General features: G+C 37.8%; 1 protein-coding gene across 1 annotated transcript in view; it reads left to right on the top strand.

The window, feature by feature from the left end:
* The window catches only part of LOC131834657 (uncharacterized), a 236,725-nt gene that overhangs the window by 60,792 nt on the left and 157,678 nt on the right, over positions 1 to 18,255 (top strand). Inside the window, exon 3 of the mRNA XM_059179336.1 lies at positions 17,734 to 17,932. Within this exon, the coding sequence (XP_059035319.1) occupies positions 17,734 to 17,902 (169 nt within the window). The 3' untranslated portion in view covers positions 17,903 to 17,932. The remainder of the gene's footprint in view (positions 1 to 17,733; positions 17,933 to 18,255) is intronic.

The following is an 18,255-nucleotide window of genomic DNA, read 5'->3' on the forward strand; positions in this document are numbered from 1 at the left end:
AATTACCCTGCTGGTTGGGAAACTCAGATTGTCTTGGTGAAACAAGCTCATAAACATTGTAGAAAGTGGCCAGAGTGAATTTACTGGAGATGTTTCCAGTTTTGTTGGTATTCATCCTTTATTTACTATTAAGAAATAATGGTTGGGGTCCACTTGAACATGAAGGTTCTATGTTGGACCACTTCTGAGTCCAGAAGAGGCATTAAATTAGGAGTAGATCAGCATAAATGGAATATAAGATATCAGGATGGAGAGGACATGAAAAACAAGAGGCAAAACTAATACTTAAGCAGCTACTGTGTAACACTTGCTCTGCTAGCTCCTCTCTTTACTTATTTTATGACTATAATAAGCCAGTTAGAAAGTCACTCTTATCCCTATGACACATAAGGATCACAGGGGAAAGGTCACCCAGCTCCCCATGTATTGTGTCTGTCTGACTGTCTGATGGACTCCCTTCCAAGTCATTTCACAGAATTATGATGGTAAGAAGTTGGATAATGGTAGGGACTTTGAGCTTCACAATTCAGAGGCTATAAAGTGTTCTAGGATGGCCTTGTCTTTGTTCCTCAAGAACACTGCAATTTAATTAAAGGCAAAAGAACATGATACCTTAAGGTGTATTAAGTATATTGTTAAAGAAGTTACCACCATTTAACCTTTGAGGACTAACTGGGACATGTAATTTGTAAGCCAAATGTAGCATTTTTTTTTTTTTTAAGGATAAGTCAGTCAAAATAAACCGGTAATGGAAATGAATAAAAGTTTCAGTGTTTCTAAAATATTGTTTAAGGAGTTGGCAAAAAATTATATTACTTTTTCTGAATAAATAATGGACTTCAATTATCAAACAAACTTTTTGGTAAGTATCCAATGTATCCAATGGGAACAAATAGTTATGAATATTGTATGTAATGTTCTACTTCTAACATTTTAAAGTCCTTATATTAATCACTGTTTCGGACCTCTGTGCACATATCTACATTTCGTCAGAGTGATGGAAAAGTGGCCCGGAAGAATGAGTAAAACTGATGTGCAGAGTGAGGAAGGAAAATTTAAATACAAAGCAATTCCTCTAATAAAATGCTCAAGCAGTCTAGGGTAATTTGGGTGCTTGGTGAATCATTGCTTAGCAATTCATGAACACTGTGGGTGCTTGGAATTCAATTTTATTGTCCTCTATCTGAATTGCTTTGGAAAAAAAAAAAAAAAAAGGTCACATGAGAAGGAAAGGAAGTTTTGACTTTCACATGCCTGTTATTGCTAAGGAAACCACTTCCTCAGCATTCACATATTCAGCATGTCTTCACTTTGGCTTCCATACAAATTACATCTTGGAACTGCATTAAGAAACAAACAAGGGTGGAGAATATTTTAAAAACTCAACTCAACTATGGCATGCTCACAGACAAAAAGAAGAGCGTTTTCAGATGCCCTCTCTATTCCCAAGTACTCTAGGTATGCCTGGATGGGGTCTCTAAGAGCTAACAGGATGTCTGAGACTCGAGGGAAGTGGCCTGTGATCTGCCAGTAAACAAATGAGAAGCTAATAGGGCTTTGTTGTGTTTTCTGATTGGCAATGGCTCTGAACTATCTCCTACTTGTAGTTGCGGACAAAGAAACAGGAGATGAATTACCATGTTCTAGGACTGAGTGTTCCTTTCCAATTCAAATTGCAATAAGAAATAAAAATGGTTAGTCTAGCAGTGTGTAGATTATATAACTTGTCTCCTTTGTGTGTTTTTGTTTTGGTTTGGTTTGGTTTCATTTGCTTTCGTTTGGTTTGGTTTTTGTCTTTTAAGGAGAAAAGAGAAGAAAATGAAGGGATATTTTAGAATGACTGGGGTCATCAGTGGGCCTTATTACACATACAGCTCAACTCAGATGTAGCTCTTTTTGGCTTAAGTAGATCTTAACTACTTGGTGGTTTCTTTGCTTTTATTTACATTTCTATTTTTAACCCAAGTTGAAAAATCTTGTGTAGACTGCCTCTTTATCCATTGTAAAAATACAACTATTTTTATTTCTCCCACCAGAACCAGGATTTATGGCTCATCTTCTGCGTTTTAGTTCTCAACTTAGTCAATGTATCATAGGTTCAGAACAAAATTGCACTGTTATTAAGACTAATCTGCAAACAACTACTCAATAGTGAACTTAGAAGAGTGCTCACTTGTTATTACATGGCAGCAACTATGAAAGAGGTAATTCTTAGTTATAATAAAGGTGGAGGCATAGCATTAGCCGAGCATTTGAGAAATAAAGAGAGTTAATATCAAACGGGTACCTTGACATTTAAAATGCATTGCTTCAGAACTCATGGATTTAATTTTTATTTTTGGTATATGAGAAAGCTAAATATTTTGAGTGACAGTGAAAATACAGAAAGATGGTTATTTATTTATTTATTGATGATCATCTGTGCTCACTCCCAGAAATTTCTGTAAGCACTCTGTTTTTGGGTTGACACTACAAAAAAATTGTAAGTTTCATAGTATGCTGGGATGATGACAATAATGTTGATAATAGAAATAGCTAATGTATATTGAGAATTTAATAAGTGCCATTCATGGGGTTAATCACTTTACCCTATATTATTATCTCATTTAACTTCACAACAAACCCTGTGAGGTTGATACTATTATAATCTCTGATCTTACCATGAAAGACTGATATTCAGGGAAGTTAAGTAATTGCTTAAGTTCACTCATTTAGTAAACAATGGGGCTGAGATTTGAAAACTGGTAGCCTCTCCCCAGAGTCTGAGCTCTTAACCATTAGGTGTTTCAAGAGAGAAAGCCTTTGACAAAGACTGATTTGAGATAACAGGAGGCTGAGGTAAGCAAAGGATTGCCCCCTCCCTTCCTGTCTTAGTAAGTATATATGTAGAGCTCACGTGTGATTCTTTTGAGCTTAAAGTGGCAGATATCACAGTCCTCTGGATGGAGAGGGGTTCATCCCCGGCGTCAGTCATCCAGGAAAGAGGAGGTCTTATGTGAGGAAAAGAGGGAACATTTGGGCAGGTAGACTAGGTGAGAGTAGAGGTCTTGGTGTGGTTGTCTGGATAGTAGATATGCCACCATCCTCGCCTCCTGGAGACAGACTAGGATTGTAAAAGGGATCCTCGTGGTGGACAAGATGAGGAAGGTAAGTCATGTCTTGTCAAACTGGAAAATCAAGTTTCATGCCATGTCCTTCATTTATTTCCTTTAGTAGAGTCACATTTAAATGTTCACTCTGTCAAAGAGGTGCTCCAAGGATCTAAGAGAAGGGTTATGTGGCTACATTTTCTCAAAATAAATTTCTAGGTCCAAGATGGAGCCAGTCCTGTCCAGGATACCATGTCAGTAAACCAAAAACTTAGGTAACTTTCATCTCTCTAAATGTTCCCCTTGACCAGAAATGCAGTATTTCCATCAGCCAGTTCCCAAATGCCCAGCCAACTCTGGGTCTTCTTACCTGAAACAAGGTTGACTGTGCAGCTCCCTTCCCCCCCCTTCCCTCTCTTCCTTCCTTTCTTTTTTTTTTAAAGAATGAAGCATTCTCTCCACAGCATCTCAAAAATATTTCCCTGAGTAGTTCTGCAATTCTTTGAATACTCACCATCCTGGTTAAGGCATTAAAGGCTGCAATTAAATACAAATACTATCAAAGCACCTTAATTGACATCTAGCCTAATGTAGGTAAATGGCACCAATCTCCACTGAGTTGCTGAAGCCAAAATCCTAGTTACTCTTGATCCTTTTATAGGCATCAAATTTAGCATTACTAAGTGTCACATCCATATAAAGACATCCCTCTTCTCCCCGTCACCACCATCTCTCACCTGGGCAGCTGCAGTGCCCTTGTAATTTTTCTAGCTGTTTGAATACTTCTTCTTTTCATTCTTTCCACACATCAGTCAGGGTGAGCTTTTTGCAATTTTATGAGAATATATCACTCCTCTTAAAATCTTCCAATGACTTTCCATCGTGTTTAGAATAGGTCCCAAGCTCCTTCCCTGACTTAGAAAGCCACGTATGGTCTGGACCTGCCTATTTCTTGAAAGTCTTCACCTATTGTTTGTCTCTTTGACCACTATTTGCCAGTGGCAGCTGTGGTCTTTTGACTGTTCTCTGAATCTTCCAAGTGCATTCCTACTTTAGGGCATTGGTACAAGTTGTCCTCCCTTTCTACATGTGTCTCTTTCCTTGTCTTTACATGGCTGGCTCCTCTTCATTTAGATTATACTTTAAATATCACCTCTTCAGAGATGACTTCTCCATCCCCCCCACTAAAGTGGCTGAGTCACTCACATCATCACTGGTTTGCTCCTGCTAGAAGGTAGTTTTCCTGAAAGCAGGGGCCTTATCTGTCTTGTTCACTGTATGATATCTAGAAATGTGCTGACACCATGGGGGCTCACTGACCACAGGTGAAAGAGAAACCAGCACTTGTTATTAGCCATTAGTATTCAGTTCGGTTCAGATTATAGCTAACTACTAAGCTGAAACTCTAAGGAAGCATAGAGCAGTGAAGTTTTCCATTGGGTATGGAGGTATTGGGGGATGGAGCTAATTGAATCAAATTTGGTCTGTTTCACAACTTATGTGGTCCTAAACAATGCCAATGGGAATATTGATATTAAGGATTCTAAAGGTTTTTTTCCACTGTAGCACTTACTGTTACATAGTCTAAACTATAGTTCACTGTCCATGCCTATCATTGGGGACTGGCCGGAATAAAAATGAACTACCCCTAAATCTCTCACTGACTTAAAATGAATGGAGTTTATTTCTTGCTCATGATATACATTAATCACTTCTGCTTATTGTAGGTCCTCAGGGACCTAATCATATGGAACAGACACCATCTTGAACTTGCTAGAGGCTGAGAGAGAAGTAAGAGGCATTGTGTAATGAGTAACGTGGTAGCTTTGAAGAATTCCATCTAGAAGTTACACATATCTTGCTCACATTTTATTGATCAGAGTTAGTCATGTCACCTTCTAAATTTAATTGAGTAGGTAAGCGCAAAGAAAAACAGAATAGCACTAATGTCTACCCCGGCCACTGAAAGGAGAAGAAAGGGAGACACAAGGTAATCACTGATGCATAGACTAGAAAAACCTGTTGAACAGAGGTGATGGCCCTTGGGTGGTGAGAAATGCGCTTGATTGCACTCAAATTCTTTGATTAAGACATGATGAGCATGAGGTTCCTGGGTGGCTCAGGGGGTTAAGCCTTTGTCTTCAGCTCAGGTCATGATCTCAGAGTCCTGGGATGGAGCCCCGCATCGTGCTCTCTGCTCAGCAGGGAGTCTGCTTCCCCCTTTCTCTCTCTGCCTGCCTCTCTGCCTACTTATGAACTCTTGTCAAATAAAAAAATAAAAATTTTTAAAAAAGAGACGTGTTGAACAGTTTTCCTAGTTCTGGCTAATAGAATATTGGGGGCCCCAAGATGATTTTTAGTTTTAAACATTCACATCTTCCTTCAAGGCTGTTCTTTCTTCAGCTGTACATCTATCATAAAGTTTTGGTAAGCTTCTGTGTTGCTTATTCTGTTTTCCTCATCAAATATATTCCCTTTTTGTCCTATTTTATGCCCCAGGATGACCTCTATGGACTACATTATCCAAACTCCCTTCTCTCTGGCATTTTGTTCATTTGGTGACTGTGAAGCATGGGGCCTTTCTCTGTGCAGGCTGCTGTAAGAGAATGACACCAACTGGGTAGCATATGAACACAGAAATTTATTTCTCATAGTTTGGAGCTAGGAAGTCCAAGACCGAGGTGCCAATATGGTCAGGTGAAGACCCTCTTCTGGATTGCAGACTTGTCCTAATATCCTCACAAGGTAAAAAGGGTTAGGAAGCTCTCTGGGGTCTCTTTTATAAGGCACTAATCCAATTCCTGAGGGTCCCACCATCATGAATTAAGCAACTCCCAAAGACGGCATCTACTAATACCATCAGCTTTGTGGATTTGGATTTCAACATAGGAATGTTCAAGGAGTACCTCATCATCCTTAATTGATAGCTTAACTCTGACATGCTTCTGTCAACTGTCTCTATTATTCCTATCTGTTAAATACAATTGACCTTTGAACAATATAGGTCTGAACTGCATGGGTCTACTTATATGCAGATTTATTATTATTTTATTTTCTAAATACAGTATGGTACTATAAATGTATTTTCTCTTCCTATGATTTTCTTAATATTTCCTTTTCTCTAGCTTACTTTGTTGTAAGAATATAATATATATTACATATAACATACAAAATATGTGTTAATTAACTAATCATGTTAATCGGTAAGGCTTTCAGTCATCAACAGTAAGCTATTAGTAGTTAAGTTTTGTAGGAGCCAAAAGTTACAGGTGGATTTTCGACTGAACAGGGGGTCAGCACCCCTAGCCCCCTGCATTGTTCAGGGTTCAACTGTACTTTGTGTGTCATCTGCTTCCCGCCAAACTGACTTATGCAGTTTCCTAACTATTGGATTCTAAGCAGTGATATATGTCTGTAGCCACCCATAGTTCTTTTCTTGACATATTTCTGAGATTTGCCATGTTTCTTTGATTTCTTACTCCTCTCTTGATTTCTTACTGCCTCTGTCTTTCTCTTAATCGAAAGAACATTGAGATCTATGATAGCTGATCCAATTGAAAACTTTTGCTGGGTTTTGTTTTGTTGGAACACCTTATTTCATTCAGCAGTGCGATGACCATTCTCTTTGTCCTTAGTTTTGCTAAGGCTGCCATAAATAAAGCACCACAGACTGAGTGGCTTAAACAACAGAACTTTATTTTCTCACAGTTCTGGAGACTGGAAACCCAAGATCAACATGTTGGTTAGTTTAGTTTCTAGTGATGCAGCTCTCCTTGGCTTGCAGATGGCCACCTTCTCACTGTGTCCTTTTCCCTATGTGCAGGCATCCTTTCTCAGTCTCTACTGAGTAAAGGTAAAGATACCAGTTTTATTGGATTAGGCCCCACTCTATGGCTTCATTTTAACCTAATCACTTCTTTAAAGGCCCTATGTCAAAATAGGGTTACATTCTGAGGTACTGGGGGTTGGGACTTCAACATATGAATTTGGCGAGACACATTTCAATCCATAACATTTTTTTTAAAATGACCTATGTCAAAAGGCAGAATTCCAGTTGGTTTTTGTGCATCAAAGCCCTTAGTTTTACCTGTCAGAGAAAGTTTCCTCTTCTAACCGGAAAGGTTCCCAAATTTCCAGGCACTTCCTATTTTCTTTTACTGATGTTTGCAAACCACTTGATTGTTTCTGAAGTCATCTCTTTCTATGGTATCATATAAAATATAGCCAATTGATAATCAATAGATGCTATTCGCACTGTTTTCTAATCTTTTCCTCTAGAGCTGTATTTTCTGCCATCCAGATTATCACAGGCAACAGTTTTACCTAATGCTTTTGGTATTTGTTCTTGTTCTCCACTTGTTCTCCACTACCCAGCCTTAGGCCACTACCATATATTGCAGGCTTATTTACTAATTTAAATGTTTAGGTACTAATTTTGGTATTATTAAAGATAGGCTAGGTTTGCTACAGTAAAAATAAAGATTTCTTTCTTTCTTTTTTTAAAGACTAATTTATTTTAGAGCAAAAGAGAGCACAGTTGGGGGACCAGAGGGAAGTGGGGAGAGAGAATCTCAAGCAGACTCCCCACTGACCACAGAGCCTGAATGGGGGCTCAACTTCACGACCCTGAGATCATGATCTGATCCAAAATGAAGAGTCAGACACTTAACTGACTGAGCCACCCAGGCACCCCAATTGCATTTATTTCTTGCATATGCTTCATGTCCACCAAGTCTACAATGGGCTCCTAGTAGTCACTTGGTGACCCAGGCTATTAAGAGCAGTCACCACCTTGAATATGCCCACTTACCATGCCAGAAGGATAAAAGAACCATTGCTTCATAAGACCTCTTCTCATATATGACACATATTAGTTATGGTTGTTTTTTTTTTTATATATAGTTTATTGACCAAAGCAAGTCGCATAGGTGCTTTTAACCTTAAGGGGAAGAGAACTATTGCTCTACTATGGGCTTGAGAAGGGAATCAGAAATTTGTGGTGAACGGTATTAATGATTACTGCACAGCTTCAACCCTCAATATTTGATGGTTCTGGAAATTAAGAATATACGTAGCAACAAAGATTTAGGATCATCTCTAGTATAAATTGTGGTTCCACAATAGTATTTTTATTTTTTAAACAGTGTGCTGCTAGTTCTCTCTCCATACACAGAAAAGCAACCATCCCATCCCCTAATGCCATTGAATTGCATATTCAGGGGGTCCTGGGTGGCTCCGTTGGTTAAGCATCTGACTCTTGGTTTTGGCTCAGGTCATGACCTCACGGATCATGAGATTGAGTCCCACAACTGGCTCTGTAGTGGGCTCTACACTCAGCGGGCAGTCTGCTTGAGATTCTCTCCCTCTGTCCCTTCTCCCAACTCAGGTACATGTGCTCTTTCTCTCTCTCTCAAATAAATAAATAAATCTTAAAATGAATGACATATTTAGCTCCATGAATATCAGATGACTATTGTGTGTCATTTGGTAATTTCCATACCTTTTCTTTCTTACTACTAAAGAACTATGAAGAGGCTCTGTGAAAAGACTCAGGTGTAACTATCTCGTGTTTTATTTCGTCTGTGATATTTATGGTATGTATTTGTTTCCTTCCAGATGCATTTTACAATGAAGTCATATTTAAAATTATCATTTCCATAAAACAAGAAAGATATTAATTGTCATGCACTGCCAAGCAGACTGGCAGATGCCACTAATGAATGGTAAAAAATTCCTCTATATCTCATTATTTCCACAAAACCAAACTGTTTTTCAGTTATCATTTTTGAAATAGAATATAAACCCAACTATAAATGACAAAACAAAACAAAAACCCAACATAGTGGCCATCAAATCCCAGCACACATGTCTCTAGGAAGTTAGTGAGTAAGTGAAGTTAATCACAATACCTCACATTCCGAATAGGGCACCAATTAAAGTAGTTTTCCAGCCTATAATAAGTCTGCAATGAGACTTACTAACAAGGGGTTAAAAATGGAATCAGGTATATAGAGTACAGTGGAGGAATGTGCATAAACTTAGATTTTGATTAGGTATGGTCTTCTCAGAAACTTCTCTGGGAATAAATTGTTTTATTTGAAATCTTTTCTGCATTATTCCATCCTTTTCTTCAAGTGATTTTTCTAACATACAAATCTGATCATGTCATTCCCCTACTTAAAAGTGGTCTGCTTTAGAACTAGGTCACCATTAGGAAAGAGTCCCAGCTCCTTAGTTCCTCCAGGTTAACATTATTATAATCTCTCTAAACCAGTCAATGGAGGAATGCCTCTCTTCATACGCTAGAGCCACACTGTGTGAACTCCATTCTAGCTCCCTCCTAACTGTTGCTTGGCTCTCAAAGCTCCTTGAATGTTGCTTCTGCTGAGAAGTCCCCTTTATTTTTTCTTCCTTTAGCTGCCGCCCACCCCCACCTCACCACTCAGCCTTCTCTTGCCTTGCTCTTCTGTACTTGAGAGGTGGCTTTTCCCCTGACTACTTTTTTTTTTTTTTTTTATCTCTTACACGTTTGCTCTGAGCTCTGGTCTGGGCAAGCTCTGACTGCCCCTTGTTTTTTAACTGCTGAGTCACTGGTTTGCTCTGTCCTTCAGAGTGTGGAACCCTTTGGATTCCTGACCTTGTGGGTCCTTGTCTCACCGGTACTTCTGGTTTCAGCATGTTGTTGGTCCTGACACCACCAACCTCCCCTGAATCGTTCCCTATCTTTTCAGAGACCGTTCACTGATTTATTGTGCAATCTTGGATAAGTCATACAACCTTCTCTTTCTGGGTTTTGTTTTTGTTTTTGTTTTTTTAGTGTTCCCAATTTATAAATATGAGTCTAGATAAGCCAAAAACTGCCCTTATAGAGCTTGTGACAATTAAGTACAATAAAGCTTGTGGAAAAAGCTTTGTTAAGTGCAAAGTGCTAAAGTAATATAAGATATTATTTTACTGCAGGGCTTTTTTCTCAGAAACCTGATTCCTGGCTGTAATTTCCTTTATAAAGACCTTTTTTATTTGGAAAGTATTGACTGATAGTTTGATACACTAATAGGTAGGTGAGAAGGAAAATAATTTTTGTTATTGATCATATACCATATTCCAAATACTGTGCTGACTCTCGAGATGTTACCTGATTTAATCTTTACATCTACTCTGCAAGGTGGGTATTATTATCTCCAATTTACAGTTGAACAAACAGTCCCAGAAACATGAAGTAACTTGTCTAAGGATATATAGTTTCTAAGTCACAGAATAAGAGAGTTGTTAACTTCCACGTTATTCCAGAGCTGTGATGCTCAACATTTGCCCTCCGTGAGACACTGATATGCTCTGCTAGGTTTTGCCTTTTCTCTCGTCTGACCATGCTAATCTGATTCCACTTTATGTACTTCCTGCCCCATGACAATTGTGGTGTATTAGTCAAACTCCAAGAAAACTCCTCTCTTACTATATTTTGGGGTCATTTGTTACACAGCAATAGATAACCAATACACATTATATACTGAAAAAGTATTCTTGATTGGGGTCTATTGTACATATTACTGATGAATGAGGAAATTAACTCCAGCATGCTCAGCTTTTTCATCTAATAAGAACTGAGATTGGAATTCATGTCACTCTAAGTTCAAGGTCTCACCTTTTATGCCATGCTGCTGGAGGGCTTGAACATGTATATAGGGCCTTTGGTGCAGGATGAAGGTGGGACAGCTGATGTTTTGGTGCCCATACAAAAGAAAACAAATAGGAAATTTATGTCTGAAGATAGATTGGTAAGGAAGAGTTTGGGGAACATGGGTACTAGAGAGCTCCTCAAATATCATCACATAACTTAACCCTGCACCACTTGGATATTAGCCACTTTTCCTAAAGCAGAGGCTAAAATTTTTCTTCAAAGAGTCATATAGTAAATAATTTAGGCATTGTGAGCCATTTTTGGTCCATTGCTTGTTCTTTTTTGTATTTTTTAAATAAATCTTTAAAAAGATAAGTATTCTAAGCTGAAAGGCCTTACAAAAACAAGCTATGAGTCACATTTGTCCCAGGCTGGTGACAAATTTGTCACCTCTGCCTACAAATTTGTCACCCCCTATGAAGAGCATAGATTAATCCAAGTATGGTTCTCTGTGGGGTTTCAAGAGGGAATTAAGCCCTAATGTCCTAAGGCATCCATTGTATGTAGTGAATAAACTTCTGTGAATCTATAATAGTATTTGTTATGTACACACTTGGGAGAATTGACTAAATAATCACTCAAAATGTTTTGGGTTCTGTGGTTCAGATGACAAGCCCTGATTGAAAAAGGCTAACATGTATATTTGCTCATACACTACTCATTCAACAATCATTAAATTGGCACTAACTGTGTGCTCAGTGTTATATTAAAATAAAAAAATTATAAAAAAAAAAAAAGAAACAGCAGAGCTAAATGAAATGAGGAGTTTCATTTACCTCAGAAACAGCACATTGAGTGTACGACAAGAAATTATGAAAACAATTTCTGAAGTTATGCTCAAGCAGAAACGATGTGATAATCCTCATGACTTTATTTTTTTTCCACTAAGTGATATCCTTGCTATAAAATAAGAGCATTCTAGGGCACCTGGGTGGTTCAGTTGGTTAAATGTCTGCCTTTGGCTCAGGTCATGATCCTGGGGTCTTGGGATAGAGACCCACACCGGGCTCCCTGCTCAGCAGGGAGTTGGCTTCTCCCTCTTCTGCTCCCCCTGCTTATGCTCTCTTTCTCTCTCTCTGAAATAAATAAATGAAATCTTAAAAAAAAAGACAAAATAAAAATATTCCTTTTTCTTGCAGGGATGTGGTCTATGCAATGCAGACCTATACTGATAGTTGTTTGAGAACTAATAAGACTCCCTAGTGATATATGCCCACAGATGAGTTTGGATCAATCCTTGCTTGCTGCTGACTCTGTGACTTCAGGCAATTACCGAACATTTTTTGAGACACCATTGCACCATAAAATGGAGAAAATAATAATACCTACTCCAACTAACTGTTAGGTAAATTTAAATGAGGAAAAAAACATAAAGCCCTCAGGGGTAATGCTTAATAAGTAGCAAAATCTCAACAGAATTAACTATTATTATTACTTTTAGCCTTGCCCCCATGACTTCAGCAGCATCAGATACATGCTTTTAATTTTGTTTTTAAGTCATATCCATATATCATGCCCTATTCTCTATGAGGTATACCCAAAGAAAGGAAATATCTGCAGTTTTGTCTAATTGCATTGGCTTCCTCAGAGAATCAGGCCCAGCTATGGAGAGTAAGAAATACCTATCAGGACTCTACAAATCTTGAAAATGTTCTATTTTAGAAGGATGGTTTGATTTCTTCTCACTCAAGTAAATTGGCTGCAGTAGGGTGGGGGAAGGGTGGTAGGCAAAGCCTCACTCAGCAAACTCCTGATTTTAACTTATTTTTTCCCTTCCTTTTGAGAGCTTCCTCATGCAGAAAAATGGCTTGCCTCACTCTTTTGGATTCTGAAGTAAGAATAACAGAACCAACCCTGAGTGAACTCTTACTTTGCACCAGGCTCCTTGTACTTAATCTTCACACGGCCCCATGAAATAGAGAATATTTTATCATTCACAATGTGTATGTAAGGAAACCTAAAGCACAGATTGCCTATATAACTGGCCTAAAGTCATATGGCTGGTGTGTCAGTGTCTGGTTTAAATCCAGGTGGGTTACTTCAGAACATAGCTCTTAATGCCACTGCTCTACTACAGTAGAATGGAAAGATTTTGTGAATCACATATGCAATTTAAAATTTTTTTTGCAGTCACATTTAAAACCAGGAAAAAGAAGCAGGTATAATTAATTTTAATATATACCTTATTTCACCATTTATGTCTAAAATATTAGCATTTCAATATGTAATCAGTATAAAATTTTGAATGAGATATTATATACTCTTTTTCTTTCTTCATCCTTGAAATCCAGTGTGTATTTAATTCTTCTGTTTATCTCAGTTAGGACTAGTTACTTTAAGCACTCAATAGCCACATGTGGCTGGTGTCTTCCACATTGAAGGACACAACTCTGCTACACGTTCAGCTAAACTTTCTATTTATATCTCCCTGTTTATGTAATCTTTTTTGTTTTTGTTATGGCATCTTCAAAAATGTAGAGCTCTTGAGTATTAAAACTGAGAGTAAGTTAGAAAAAAAAGGGAGAAAGGAAAACAGTGGTCATATTGTCATTATTTGGGGATTTCTAATGATGCCTAGGAAAGCTGGTGTTCTTCAGTAACTTCTGTCAGATTTCTGACATATTTTGAGTTCAACTACATGCCCATTTAAGAACATAAGGCTCATTTACCATATTTCCCCTTTGGCCAGCAGAGATCTAAAAATAAACTCTTAAGTTGTTAGGTTTGACCTAACTCTTTATATAAATATCCGTTTGCAGTTGTTATTTTAGCAAAAGAAAGATCCAATCCCCTAAGTCTTTTGGTTCTAAAAACTTTAGGAAACTGATTTCTCCCCTGAACACTTCCTTCCTCTAAGCCACATACAAGCAGAACAGAAAAGGAAGTGAAAATTAGATTTTATTTTGTTTTTGTTTTTTTTTCCCAGAAGAGGACAAAAAAAGACAACCCCCATCTTTACATACAACATCTTCTTTGTCATTTCCTTTCCACTACGAAATTTTAAATGATGATTAAAATATTAAAATTTTTCCATTAATGTAAAGTTTAACTCTATGAACTGTATAGATTTTTGGTTTCAAGAGTAACATGGCATCTAATAAGTCTAGAAGTACCCTATGGGAAATTATCATGTCACATACATACCTGTTTGTATCCCAAGCAATGTTTTCCCCAATACTGGATACATAGTAGACAACATAGACAGGAAGTGTTTGTTGAATGAAATTTATTTTGCTTAATTGGAGGAAAGTTAAGAAAAATTTTGTATACACTATTATAAAAGAAGAGTGGTTTGTTATTTCAAATATATTAGTGAAAACAGTAGATATATTTTAATTAGAAAGAAATGACCTGTAAGAAAGGAAGACATAAAGATGTAAACTATTAGAACTTGAAAGGGTGATTGGCATCAAGAGGTTCTTTCTTACGACTGTTTTTATTTATTTATTCCTAATTTATTTTTTAAATATTTAAAAAAATTTTTTTAAAGACTCTATTTATTTATTTGACAGAGAGAGAGAGCACAAGCAGGGAGTGGCAGAGGGAGAGGGAGACGCAGACTCCCTCCTGAGCAGATAGCCCTGGTATAGGACAAAGTCTCAGGACCCTGGGATCATGACCCAAGCCAAAAGCAGATGTTCAACACACTGAGCCACCCAGATGCCCCTTTAAGCCTGTTTTTAAATGAAACTTTGATGTGAACAAAATATAAAATCTAAATATAAAAATAAAAGTAGAAGAATATTTAGGAAAATATTTGTATAATTTTGGTCAAAGGAAAGACCTTAAGGTAATAGGTAGGAAACTTAGAAAACACAGTTAGATTTAAACTATCTATCTATATAGCATATATAGGTAGGTGTGTGTGTGTGTGTGTGTGTGTGTGTGTGTGCAATTGAACATATGTATATGCATACATACTGAATACATGCCTTATAAAAAACAATGAATTAGGGGAAAAAATGTGCAATTAGAATGACAGCCACCTGGGCGGCTCAGTTGGTTAAGCATCTGACTTTAGCTCAGGTCATGATCTCAGGGTGGTTCAGGGCTGAGTCCAACTACCCACTCAGCAGGGAGGCTCCTTGTCCCCTTTCACCCTTTGCCCTTCCCCCTGCTTGTGCATGCTCTTTCTCAAGTACATAAAATCTTTATAAAAAATAAAGACTATCATCCAAAGACAGATAATACATTACTATTCTTGATACACAAATGTCTACTAAAAAAAAAAAGTTATAAATAAAGAAAAGAAGATGGACAGCAAACATATTCTTCCTCACTAGTAAATCAGGAAAATGCAAAGTATTGAAAAATTAGATGACATTTTTCACCCATCACAAACACACACACACACACACACACACACACACACAAGGAAACATCATCCAATGCTAGTGAAGTAGGTCCTCTGCATAGCTGCTGGAGTGTATATTGCTAAAGTAAACACAGTGGACTTCACAGAGATTTCTGTTGAATAATATGTACCAATAACATGCTAGCAGCCTTTGCTCAAAACATTTTAGCAGAGCATCTTTCAGAACTGTGTGTGGGGTAAAGTAGAACTATGTTCACTATTAAAGTTATGTGTCCTCATATGTATTTTAAAATTTAAAGTGATATTAACCAGCTTGGTAATATGCCTTATGCAGTTAACTTCAACTGACATTTGGGGGCTTCAGTCAGTCTTCCTTCTTAGGACTTTCATTTGTCACCATTCAAAGAACTTGATGACTTTGAAGGTAGTTCCAAAAGAGGAGTTTCCAAAAATATCTGGACAAAGATAATGCCAATCAGATCAGCTCATAACCTCTTGAAGGTGACTACTTTAACTGAGACAACAGTTATTTGGATGCATAAATTCTGGCATGTTTGTAAAAATTAGTTATCACTACTTTATAACAAGACTCAAGGCAGAATAATGAAAAATAGTCGAAGTAATGTAGGAGTGAGGGAGCTTCCAGCCCTCCTGCTGGTCTTATGGTGAAGCCTCAGAAGTTCTAATGGTTCTCTGCTCTTTATTTATTTATTTTTTTAAGATTTTTATTTATTTGTCAGAGAGAGGAGCTAGAGCGAACACAGGCAGACAGAGTGGCAGGCAGAGGCAGAGGAAGAAGCAGGCTCCCTGCCAAGCAAGGAGTGGGACTCGATCCCAGGACGCCGGGATCCTGACCTGAGCTGAAGATAGCTGCTCAACCAACTGAGCCACCCAGAAGTCCAGGTTCTCTGCTCTTTAAATCCCTATTTTCCTGGCCCTTTTCCAAAGTACTGGTGCAGTCTTTCTTGTTTTTCATTTATTTCTATGCTTGTTCGCAGTTTTAGGCCAGCAGCTAAATTCTTTCATTAGTTCATTTTTACTGATTTCAGACAGAAGGTTTTAGACAAAAATGCTCTCTAATTTTATTTTGCTGTCATTCTCTTCTTCAGGTCCTTAATAACAGCTCCTAAGGCAGGTACTGTTTTCCAATAAAGATTAAAATGAATATTTTCCCAGATTTCCACTCAGGGCTGCTGTGTTGCAATACTCCAGGGTACATTCTCCTTTTTCTTTTTGAATGACCCTGCATCACACCGTACACACCCGGGCACACAGATGACACCCCCTGGGCCTGTGGGATCCAGCGGTCTGGTCTTAGCTTACCGTTATTTGGTGGACTTTATGTCTAAATCTTTAAAGCTTCTGGTCTAAAGTAAAGCTTGTACATAGCAGTTACCATAGAATTCTAAATACTTTGTCCACAGTAATTACGTCCAATGAGTTTGTTTTAGATTAATCATATTTGGTATTTCACAGAGGAGTGTGCCATTTATAAAATACCAAGGTAGAAGAAGGTGCTACTCATTTTTCAAAAGATAAGTCTCGTTGGGCAAATGTTGAACTACAGACGTCTATCATAGAGTTAGTCAAATTCTTCAGCTGTTTGACGCTAATGAAAACACACATGGTGTTTGGAAGGATTTCTTTCCAACTAAAGTCCTTTGATTAACTACTTCTATGTCAGAGACAGTGTGGAAAAGTATCCATTGTCATTCCCCACATCCCTAGCTTCCCTTGCAGTTCAGCTGGCCTAATGACCACTTTGTCAATGGACTTTGGACAGAAAAGACAGTATAGCTTCAGGCCAAGACTGCTACTGGCCTCAGGTGGCCTCTTCCATCTCTTCCCTGCTGCAGTGGCCTGGGTGGCTTGGTGCTACAGCTGGTGCTGCTCCAGGTGGGAGGAATCTTCCTCATGCGCGTCAGACTGGGATGCGAGCAAAAGGGGAATCTTTATTGGGTTATACTACTTTGATTTCAGAGTCAGTCTGTAGTTATTTTGAACTAGCCCGGCCTAATTAAAACAAAACATATAGTATTTTTTAGGGATTATAGAAAAAAAATTATATGTATATTTCAATGTCGTTAAGTATAATTTTATTTTCTTTCTAAGTTTCTTATCAGCCTTAAGATCTTTCCCTTGACCAAAATTTGTGCAAATATTCTCCTGTGTATTCTTCTGTTTTTATTTTTATACTTAGTTTTTACATTTCCTTCATATTAAGATTTTATTTCAAGTATTCAAATGTGCCTTACACAGGTTAACATTTTAGATTGGATGAAATATTTTCGATCATTTGAAAGCATTCTTAGGTCTTCTAAGACCTAAGAATGCTCTTCAGGTTGTTACTATGTAAATAGATTTTCATTGACCTGTAATTACTCTTATCAGTGCAGGCCCCCACCCTTTTAAGTGGCTGCTCTCACTTGAAATTTACTTCTTATAACTTCTTCTGAACATTCTTTCCTGCTAACTCCCCATCCTTTGGAATTCTGATCCCATTAAACATTTTCATTTCCATTTTCACCCTCACCTTTCACATTGGACCTTGTCCTCAGCATTGCTTTTCCAGCTACAACTTTTGGAACCCTAAAGCACTGTTTTCAAAATGGGATTCACAGAAGATGCAGCTTTTTCTTTTTTCTCCTCAGTCACCTCAGGCCGCCAGACTCCAACCACAGTCTAAAGGGCCCTGTGTCTTTCCGTTCAGTAGAGCCTCTCACTGCGGAGTCTCCTGCTGTGTTTATTTCGGCTCCTCAGTCATTCAACTTGTTGGAGAGAGAGTCAATACTCTTAGGTGGCAGTAGCAACGGAGTGTGAAAACCATCATCATTACCTTCTTCTCCCAAGGTAAGGTTAATAATAAACACCATAATACGCTTCGGAAATTCTGGGAATAGTTAGATTATTAAGCAATTTTCACAACTATTGGACTTTTCATGGGTCCTGAATTCCCAAGTGAACAGAGTTTGAAAGATTCTTGTTCATAAGTTTATTATTAACAAATAGGTAACTTTTAACATACCGCACATAGTTTTACAGGCTTGGTTAGAGTTCGTGGCTTGGAAATCACCATCTGATACTCTTGAGATCCTGTAGGAAATTACTACTTCATAGAGGTATTTTTATTTTTCTAGAGGCTAGGATTAATTATGTTTTAATGATTTACCTTT

This window comes from Mustela lutreola, chromosome 6 (genome assembly GCF_030435805.1).
Source record: "Mustela lutreola isolate mMusLut2 chromosome 6, mMusLut2.pri, whole genome shotgun sequence".
NCBI lineage: Eukaryota > Metazoa > Chordata > Mammalia > Carnivora > Mustelidae > Mustela > Mustela lutreola.